General features: G+C 38.7%; 1 protein-coding gene across 2 annotated transcripts in view; it reads left to right on the plus strand.

Moving 5' to 3' along the window:
* Positions 1 to 11165, plus strand: part of TTC33 (tetratricopeptide repeat domain 33) — a 40482-nt gene that overhangs the window by 25720 nt on the left and 3597 nt on the right. For both annotated transcript variants that reach the window (XM_043978632.1, XM_043978631.1), the window contains exons 3-4: positions 5659 to 5740; positions 10675 to 10806. In XM_043978632.1, coding sequence (XP_043834567.1) covers positions 5659 to 5740; positions 10675 to 10806 — 214 coding nt within the window. The remainder of the gene's footprint in view (positions 1 to 5658; positions 5741 to 10674; positions 10807 to 11165) is intronic.

Consider the following 11165-nt stretch of genomic DNA (forward strand, 5'->3'; position numbering starts at 1 on the left):
GAGGCGTTGGGTTCTTTTTGTTCCTGACCTCTCTATGGCAGGTTGGTTGATGGGGTCTCTTAGAAATAGATTTTTACCTTTCTCTCTGATCATTAGATCCTAATGCTCTTTAATAAATACTTAAACACTTAAATACTCTTGCTAAAGCTTATAATATATTGGCAACCACTCATTAGATTTTAAATAGTATAGCTAGAATTATAGCCCCTTACAGTTGAGTTTTCCAAATTTCGCTGGCATATTGAGTGCGGCACTTTAACAGCACCATCTTTTAGAATTTAAAAAGCTCAGTTGAAATTCTGTCATCTCCACTAGCCTTACTGTTAGCAATGCTTCTTAAAGCCCACTTTACTTCATTTTCCAGGATGTCTGGCTTTACATTAGTAAGCACATCTTCATGGTTATTGGTGATGTTAAGATCTTTCTGTATATTCTTGCCACCTCTTCATAATCTCTTCTACTTCTGTTAAATTCCTATGATTTTTGTCTTTTATAAAGCACATTCTTGTATGAAATATTCTCTTAATGTCTCTAATTTTCTTGAAGAGATATCTTGTCTTTCCTATTCTGTTGTTCTATTTTTTTGCATTGCTCATAAAAGAAACCCTTTTTATCTCCTTGCTATTTTCTGGAATTCTGCATTCTGTTGGGTATCTTCCTTACCTTTTGCTTTCCTTCTTTGCTCAGTTTTTTTTTAAAGTAATAAACATTTTTATAGTTTTGAGTTCTAATTTTTATCTCCTTCCTTCCTTCCTTCCCTCCCTCCCCTCTCCCCTCCCTGAGGTGGTAAGGAATCAGATATGGGTTATATATTTATGATTATGTAAAATGTGACCATATTAGTCATTTTGTACAAGAAAATTTGAATAAAAGAAATGAAAGAAAGTGAAAAACATCAGTGTTCAGTCTGTGTTCCTTCAATATCAGTTCTTTCTTTGGAGGCGGATAGTATGTTTAATCAGTAGTCCTTTGGGATTGTCTTGGATCTTTGTGTTGTTGAGAATAGTTAAGTCATTAACAGTTCTTTATCAAACAATATTGCTGTCTCTGTGCATAGTCTTCTTTTGGTTCTTTTGCTTCTGTTCACTTTACTATACATCAGTTCCTATAAGGCTTTCCAGGCCTTTCTGGCTAGAATATTCCTGGAGTTTTTCCTTTTGGGATCTCTTTCAGGAGGTGATCGGTGGATTCTTTCAATTTCTATTTTACCTTCTGCTTCTAGAATATCAGGGCAATTTTCCCTGACAGTTTCTTGGAGGATGGTGTCTAAGCTCTTATTTTGGCCATGGTTTTCAGGTAGTCCAGTGATTTTCAAATCCTCTCTCCTGGATTTGTTTTCCAGGTCAGCTGTTTTTCCAAGGAGATATTTCATATCGCCCTCTATTTTTTTATTCAGTTGGATTTGCTTTACTGTGTTTTGGTTTCTCAGAAAGTCACTAGCTTCCATTTGTTCAATCCTAGTTCTTAGGAAATTATTGAGAGAGCTTTTCTGTTTCCTTTCCCATTTGGCTTTTCAAACTGTTGACTTTTTTCTCATGACTTTCCTGCATTGCTCTCATTTCTCTTTCCATTCTTTCCTCCATCTCTCTAAATCTTCCTTTTATCTCTCCTATTTTCTCTTCAAAGTCCCTTTTGAGAGCTTCCATGGCCTGAGGCCAATTCATATTTTTCTTGGAAGCTTTGGATGTTGGAGCTTTGATTTTGTTATTTTCTTCTTCTGAGGGTGTGTTCTGGTCTACCATTCCCCCAAAGAAGTTTTCGATGGTCTGCTGCTTTCTCTGCCTGCTCATCTTGGCCACCTATTTCTTGGCTTTTAAGTTCTTTTTAAAGTGTAGTGCTGCTTCCATGACACACTGTTCTGAGCTACAGCGTGGCCGGGGGTGATTGGGCTTCTTCTCAGCCTGCCTGGCCTGTGAGTAACCACAGCCTCTTTCTCTTTGACCTGGAAACAGAAGTCTGATTGAACTCTTATTCTCTATGGTCTGAAGCCTGGTGTGCCTGTGCCCCTCCCCCACTGGGCCACCACCACCCGATTCAGCCTGCTGGTTCACAACCAGGGCACTTTGCCCCAACTCCAGCAGAGACTGCCTCCACTTCACCCTGGCCTACTGCTGAACCCCCTCACCAGTCTGCAATCCGAGCCTCAGAAGAAGCTGCTGCTGCTGCTGAAGATTCTGAAGAGCGCTAGAGGCACTGTCTGTTCCTGGCTGGGTCTGGACAGCTGGCTGAGCTGTTCAACCCGATCAGCAGGTGCATTAGGCTGCTCTGGTGTTTTATTGTTTGTTTGTTTTTTTTTACTGCATTATTTGGGAGTGAGTGGACAGGTTTAACTGGAGCTTGTGGGAATCACAGCCTCTCCTCCACCATCTTGGCTCCGCCCCCTTTCCAGGCCTTTCTGAAATCATCCTGCTTGTCATTTCTTATAGCACAATAATATTCCATCATCATCATATACCACAGATTGTTTGAGTGGGGAAGACTAGGAAGGGCCTTTTGGAGTGGCTGGGATTTCACTTGAGTTTTGAGGAAGTCAGGAAATTTTCAGGCATTGAGAAAAGTTGTTACAAAGGCATGAAAACACAAGATTGAGTGTTCTGGTTGAGGAACTGCTAAATTGTAGAGTATGAATATCTTTTGAAGGAAGTGAAATAGAGAATTAATTAGGGAGGAATGAAAAGACTGCCTTGCTGCAGTGAGGACTAGATAACATGAATTCGTAGTGTTTTTTTGCTTGTTTGTTTTTTGGGGGGTTGGGCAATGAGGGTTAAGTGACTTGCCCAAGGTCACACAGCTAGTAAGTGTCAAGTGTCTGAGGCTGGATTTGAACTCAGGGCCTCCTGAATTCAGGGCCGGTGTTCTATCCACTGTGCCACCTAGCTGCCCCCTCGTAATGTTTTCTGTCAGTATGGTTGTGAGACTTCCTCTGGTTGTGTTCAGTAGCTTGTGAGTGGAGTGGAGGAGGCAGGTAGGAGTGATCGATCCAGAACTGAGATTTGGCAAGAGAAGAATGGCCAGAGGACAGTGGGGCAGAGGACTCAACAGCAGATGCCATTGTAGAGGTCACATGGCTAACTATAGGGCAGAGTTTGGAGAGAGAGAAGAAACTGAAATCAGATTAGGGATAAATACTTAAGAATGTATAAACGGGTAGAGATATTAGAAATGTTGAGGAAAGTGAAGAGCCCCTTAAGTTGTGTATTTCCCAAGGGTCTGTTCTAAGTCTGCTTCTCTCTCCTCTCAATCTTTCCCTTAAGAAAGTTTCATGTACTCCTACATTTTCAGCTGTTACCTCTGTATAGATGATTCCCAGATCTCTATTTTCATCTCTGATCTCTTTGCCAACCTTATTCCCCACATCTCATGTCCTGCTGGGTCCTCAAACTCACCGTGAGAAGTAGTGTGGAAAAGGCGCTGGATTTGAAGTGAGAAGACCTTGCTAGAAATCTTAACTCTGCTTTGTTACCCTGGGTATCCTGTTGCCAAAACAGAGTTTATTCTTTCCCCCAAAACTGCCCACAACTAATAATAAGATGAAATAGGCAATTTATGAAGTTTTTTTTTTTCTTTCTTTCTTTTTTTTTTCCTGAACTCAGTATTTGGCTTGATCAAAGTACATGCAGTAGTTACTGCCTGGATTCCCTGGCTTCTTTCAAGTCTTTCCTATTCCTCCTTCATGTTAGCGCTTTGACTCTGAGCTTGCTTCCCATTTGCTTTGTGTTTATCTTGTTTGTACATAGTAGTTTATATATCATTTGTTGCATTTCGACTCCCCTGTCAGAATGTGAGCTTCTTAAGGCTAGGGACTATTTTTGCCTTTCTTTGTATCCCCAGAGCTTACCATGATGCCTGGCATATAGTAGGGGCTTAATAAATGCTTGCCGACTTCATTATCAGCAGTTCATTTGGAAAAGGTTTCAGTTATCTGCAAGTTCAGTATTAGCCAGAAAAGTGATATTGCAGCCAAAACCCCAAATGCAGTGTTGGCTTGCCTTGATAAAAGTATAGTATCCAGATCAAGGAAGTTAGGTCCTACTGTACTCCTTGTTGAAGTCTGTATTTTAAGTGAAGTATTTGAAACTTTGTAATAAGATGGTGAAGGGTCAAGGAAATCATGCCATATGAAATTGGGGATGTATAGTCTGGGGGAGGGGTGGATTAGAAGGAAGACTTGAGGGCATAGCACAAGCTGTCATTAAAAAAATGTGTGCTTGAAGGTTCGTTATGTAGAAAAGGAGTTCACCTTACTCTGTATCTCCAAAGGGCAGAACTAAGACCAGTCTTGCCTCAGACCCTTCTGTGTAACCTTAGAAAAGTCACTTAACCTCTCTCAGCCTCAGAGGATGGTTTTGTCTGGATGATCACATAAGATAGGCAAAGTGCTTTGCTGTCTTTAAAACAAAAACACCACACAGATGCTAGCAGTGATGGTGATGTTGTTGATTCTATGCATCTTATTCCCAGATCCCCATCAAGGGCTTCCTGTCTCCTCTAGGATAAAACGCAGAGTCCTCTGTTTGGTGTTTCAACCCTTTTACAACCCATCTTTCCAGAATATTTTCCTATTGCTACCTTCCATTCACTTTACCTTCTTGCCAGAGTGGATTCCTTACGAGTTCCCACCTCCATGTCTTTGGGCCAGCCCTCACTCAGTCCTGGAAGGTTCTCTTTTCTTGCCTCAGTTTCTTAGAATCCATAACTCCCTTTAAGGCTTACCTCCAATGCCCCTTCCCTATACCTCGGAAGCCTTTCTTTGCTGCTCCAAGCTATTACTGCCCTCCTCTTCCTATTGAACTTATTTTGAATATATTTTGTCTCTTTATACTTATTTTCCCTCAGGAAACTGTAAATTCTCATAGGCAGTAGTTGTTTTCATTTTGTCCTTGTATTCCCAGAACTTAGCACCTAGCTTGTGCTAAATAAATGCCTGTTAAATTGAATTGAACTGAACTGAATTTTAGTACACTAGGAGGAAGAACTTTTGAACAATTTGATCAGACCAAAAATGGAGTGATCAGCCTAGTGAGATAATTAGTGTCTTGTTCTTGGGTGCATTGAGGCTTCCTGACTACCTCTATGGAGACAGGCCTTTTAAATGGAACTGCTCCTTGACGTGAGAGGTAGAACCCCAAATGACCTATTAGAACTAGATGATTCCTGGGGAGGGCCATTCCAACTAAAAGATTCTGTGACTCTCAGAGAGTGTGGGGACAGGGATAAGAGTCCTCCCAGGGAGCACGTAGGAATCAGGCTTTTTCTTATTGGGGGCCTTGGCCAATCCAGGCCTGCTTGGTACAATTCTGAGAAAATAGTGGATCATGTAATAAGTGCTCATTGATTGAAATCACAGGTAAAACCTACCAAAGTGCTTTATAGATTTTTGCCTTGAAAACAGCCCCATGTTCTTTTTTCACAGTGGTCTTGGGGTTCTTAGCTTCTATCATTTATTGAATATAAGATTGATTTAGTCAGACCCTAGAAAGTTTCAAGGTTCTTTGCCTGTTCTCACCCATATCATCGCTCTCATCTTTCTGTGCTCTTCATTTCTCTCATTCCTAGAATGATTTTATCCATTCACATTTCTTAATAAATGCTTGTTTAATAGTATTGGCGAACTTGGAGGGACCTAGTGAAATTATAATGTTATTTTAATGACTACAGGTACTGGGAGGCAATTCACAAATGGGATGAAGCACTTCAGTTAACTCCAGATGATGCTACCCTGTATGAGATGAAATCACAGGTAATATTTGTACTCTTAGAATTTTAAGTGGTAACAAGTGAAGAAAGTGAGTAGTCCTAAAAATTGGATTTGAATTTGAAAAAAGTATTTTTGTGTGTAATATTATTAAAAATGGATGGAAAACTTAGCCCTACTTTAAACCTCTCTTTAGCCATCTCTGTCTCTTTTACAGTTTCTGGCAAAGAGGACACTAATATATGCCACTAATCAAGGCCCATTTTATGTAATTTAATGACATTCTGTGCTTTAACTGTTTCATGATTCTTTCTTGTCTCTTCTCATTTGATCCTCACAACAACACTGTACATTGGTAGTTCAGATATGATCTCCTTTGACAGATACAGAAATTGAGGCACAAGGAGAATAAATGATTTATCTAAGGTTATACAGCTAGTTAGTTGCATAGATAATGCCAAGTAGAACCTGACTTCCAGTTATGTTTTTTTCTAGAGGACTGTGACAAGTTAACACTGTCCGATGAAATATGAGTGAATGTAGTCAGACTCACCAGATTTTTTCTTGTCCCCTTCGTCCCTCTGCTCTCATCTCCTCCAAAAAGGATAATTATTGAGAAAACTTTGTCCTTTCTGCCTCAGGAAGTAAAGAACTTACTTCAGGGAACTAAATGACTTGAAGTCATGCAGTCAATGTGGCTGTTCTTGTCACATCAGCAGCCTTATTAGACGTCATTTGAGGATGACGACTTTGCAGCTCTGCCTAACTTAAACCCAGTTCATGTGAAAGTCAAATCAAGACATCACCCTTGTGATGTCGTTGGTCCTCTTCGAGAATGAAGGCGAACAACAGCAGCAACAATAACTTGATGAAGTAATTAAACAAAGCCTGACTTAGTGCTAGAAAACTGCCTGAATTCCCTGCCCTACTTGGTGCCTTCTTGTTGTGAAACAGTTAAAAGCACTCTCCATCATGGCACGATAGCATGATACATGGCTCCCTGAATGCTAGGCCAGCATGATATTATCTCTTGGACAGATTTATACCACTAGTCTGTGGAGCGCTTTTCTTCTCGTAGGGTCACTCACTGACCTTAAACTTCATGGGAGGTAGGTTGTGGGAAGATTAAGTTTTTGGCTAAAAGGCCTAGACTTTGCTGGTGACTAAGCCAAGGGAAGGAGAAACAACTGCAGTATTTTATTTATTCATTCGGCAAATATTTATTGAGTTTTTACTTTGTGCTTCAGATTCTCTTGCCTTCCAATTCCTAAAAATTGCTTGCATAGAAAACTTGTTAATCAAAATTTCTGTATTATTAAGATTTGTTTTTGCTGGATTCTCAAAGGTATTCTGAAGTACTGTGTGGGGCTTCTTAGATGGCAGTGAAAGTTATTTTGAATTCCTTTTTGAGAATTTAAAATAGCTGTCTGTGGTAGATGTGTATTTAAGTTCTCTTACACACATCTTTCCTACTTTTTTTGGCTGTCTCATTGAATGCATTTTTTTTTCTTTTCTTTTCTTTTTTTTTTTTTTAAGTGAGGCATTTGGGGTTAAGTGACTTGCCCAGGGTCACACAGCTAGTAAGTGTTAAGTGTCTAAGGCCAGATTTGAACTCAGGTACTCCTGACTCCAGGGCCGGTGCTCTATCCACTGTGCCACCTAGCTGCCCCCTCATTGAATGCATTTTAAAATCATGTGATCATATTAGCACATTACTAATCATACTGAGAATGCATGTACCCTTTGTTTTATAGTAAGTATAATATTATCAAAATTTTTGTGATGCTACCTGCTGGAATTCATTATGTAAATGTAGTATTTATTTGGTAGGCTAAGGTAAACTAATGGTATTTTTTAATCTTGCTTTTTTGTTAAAAAACAATTTTATTTGGCAGAATTATTTTTTAAGAAATACAAACAAGAATTTCACAGGACAGGCGGACCTAGGTGTATCATTTTATGTATTATTAAAAAGAATGCCCACATCAGCAAGATTATGGATTCATTGGCTGATTGGAGTATTCTGCTATTAAACTTATATGATAAACATGCTCATCATGAGTCAGGTAGATAGAGCAGTGGGTGAAAATGCTGAGCTTGGAGCCAGGAAGACCTGAATTCATATCCTGCCCCTCAGATACTTATTAGCTGTCATATTGCCTTTTTGAACTTGAGTTTCCTCGTTTGTAAAATGGGATAACAATAGCACCTACCTCACAGGGTTGTTGTGAGGATCAGATAAGATAATATATTAGAGTGCTTTGCAAACCTTGAAATTCTATATAAACGATGATGATGATGAAGAACCACCCACACAGCATCTGTTTGGTAGGCCAAGGTGAATTATAGTAGCATTTTTCCTCTTATTTTATCATTTGAAGACAGTTTTATTTGGAAAAGAATTAAAGCACATTTCCATTACTCATGGATTATTTTTAGTGGTGTTTGTGACCTATGATTTCATTGGTAGGGGAAACTTCCACTACCAGGACATAGTGACACCTGCTTTTCAACTTCTGGTCTTTGAGAATTAGTTTTTTTTGTTTTTTTTGTTTTTTTTTTTTGCGGGGCAATGGGGGTAAAGTGACTTGCCCAGGGTCACACAGCTAGTAAGTGTCAAGTATCTGAGACCGGACTTGAACTCAGGTACTCCTGAATTCAGGGCCGGTGCTTTATCCACTGCGCCACCTAGCCGCCCCCCAGAGAATTAGTTATTTGAGGCAAAAAGAGGTGATAGGACTTGCCAAGGGCCTGGCAGCGAGTGTGCATCAGAAGGAAGACTCACAATGCCTTTGCGCATAGATTAAAGAAGGAATTTATTTAAATTTTCATTTAAATTGACTATTATAAAAAACAAATTATGGTTGTCTATGAGGCAGCGAGATTTCTCTTGTAAGAGTCATCAGTGAATTTTTTTATAATTTTAAACTTAGAATCTTCTTTGGGAACTGGTTGCCCTATATTTGGCATATAGAGCTTAGTTGTCTTCAGAGATAATTGGTTCCTGATAATCAGCTTAACTCTTTTTAGAATTAAGGACAAGTTGTGGTATATGAATACAATGGAATACTATTGTGCTGTAAGAAACGATGAGCAGGAGGAGTTCAGAGAAACCTGGAGGGTCTTATGTGAGCTGATGATGAGTGAGATGAGCAGAACCAGAAGAACATTGTACACAGTATCATCAACATTGAGTGTTGACCTACTGTGATGGACTAGATTCTTCTTACCAATGCAATGGTAAAGAAGAGTTCCAGGGAACTCATGATAGAAGAGGATCTCCAAATCCAAGAAAAAAAAAAAGAACTGTGGAGTATAGATGCTGATTGAACCATACTATTTCTTTTGTTTTGGGTGCTGTTGTTTTTTTTTCTATTTTGAGGTTTTGCATTACTGCTCTGATTTTTTCTCTTATAACAGGATTAATGCAGAAATAGGATTAATGTTATTATGTGTATATATGTGTGTGTGTATAGATATATGTATATGTATATGTATATAGATATATAGATATAACCTATATCAGATTACCTGCTGTCTAGGGGAGGGAGAAAAATCTGAAATTGTAAAGCTTGTATAAACAAAAGTTGAGAACTATCTTTACATGTAACGGAAAAAATAAAATACCTTATATGTAAAAAAAAATAAAATAAATCACTTAACCTTTTAATGATCTAATATATATATATATATATATAAGAATTAAGGCCTGAGTAGGAGATTAAAATATACTTAAAAGAAATATTTATGAATTGTTTTAAAATGATACTCATACTTAATTATATCAGATAGTTATATGGGAAAATCAGACAGAAGGAGTCAGGAACTAGGCACCAGGATTAAGATTGTTTTTTTTTAAACGGGGCAATTGGGATTAAGTGACTTGCCCAGGGTCACACAGCTAGTAAGTGTCAAGAGTCTGAGGTTAGATTTGAACTCAGGTCCTCCTAAATCCAGGGCCAGTGCTTTATCCACTGTGCCACCTAGCTGCCCAAGGATTAAGTTTTACTAAAAGATTTGAAAGCCTCAAATAAAACAGCAAAAAATAGAAAACATTTTTGTTAGGAAATAGCTGTAAAACATCACTAAAGTGAACCCTTAACACACAAGTATGGACATGTGTATTATTAAGATCTAAAATTGGCCAAGTCTTTTACAGACTTTTTTGGGTAACCAGGGAAAACACATGTAAAAATTGTCCATACACCATAGGGAGCCTTATTTTATAATATAGGTTTTGCTTTAAATCTTCTATGTCCACTAAACTAGGATTTGTGGCCACCTGTGTGAAATGAGCTCTAGAATCTGCTAATGATCTTGAATTATTGGAGTTCCCTAACACCTAAGAAGAACTTGACCTCATGTAGTCTAAAAATGGGTCCTGCCAGATCTCTTGACCTCGTGAGCACTGTAGAATTAATTGTTCCATCTGGCTTGGTGGGATTGAAGAAAGAACTCATTAATTCTTGAAGAAAGCACTCTAGGGAAGTTTAACATTCCCTTTCTCTTCCCACTTCTCTCCCTACAAGAGCAGAGACTTCTTAGAGTTAAAGTAGGAAAGCTGCTGGTCCTCCCAGCATTGGGTTGTGACTTGAAGGTTGTGTTTTAGCCTAGGTAACTCTTAGCACTGGTGTGACTGCCTTGGAAATGTGGCCCTGCAAACCATATTTTCTTTGTCTTTATGGCTATAAGAATTTGTGTTTAGAAGAAGAAAAGTGATATATTTTAATGTTTAAATAAGAACTTTCTAGTTACTTGGGGTGGGGGTGGGGTCTCCTAATTCAAAACATAAATGGAAGAGGAAGGGAACAAAAGTTAAAATGGCATCATTTAATGTGACAAGAAATTTTATTCAGAGAGAGAAAAGTTAAAAAAAAGTGCTTCATTAGGTTTTTTTTTTAGGGGGCAAACTAATTGTTAGTTTTCGACACTAACTGATGGTTTGGTTCCTTTTTCTGCTTTTCTTTTCTTTGATGTAGGTTCTGATGTCTCTTCATGAAATGTTCCCTGCAGTTCATGCAGCAGAAATGGCTGTTCAGAGAAATTCACATTCATGGGAAGCTTGGCAAACTCTGGGACGTGCTCAGCTTGGATTAGGAGAGATTGTCTTGGTAAGGAAACATTTTCCAAATCCTGAAGACTTACATTTATTGAAGTTAGATTTGAATATAAAAGCTCATTAATTTATATAATTCATATGACTTGTTCATAGTATCATAGAGTTAGACCTGGATAGGTTCTTCTCCAGAACTGTGCTAGCAGAGTAGTGGCCCTGGTAGATTTTCCCATGCTGAAAAGTCTCCAGTTAGAATCTTGGAAACAGACTCTGTATGTGCTCTGAGGACCAGTCTAATTAAGTATGGAGACTCATCACCAGTAGGCTAGCCACTTAGAATCTTTGGCCTGGGTAATCAGTGGAAAGGAGAACAAATGCAAGTACTAACCCCACCTACTTCTATAGTAACAGTGA

The sequence above is a fragment of the Dromiciops gliroides genome, chromosome 1, assembly GCF_019393635.1.
Source record: "Dromiciops gliroides isolate mDroGli1 chromosome 1, mDroGli1.pri, whole genome shotgun sequence".
NCBI lineage: Eukaryota > Metazoa > Chordata > Mammalia > Microbiotheria > Microbiotheriidae > Dromiciops > Dromiciops gliroides.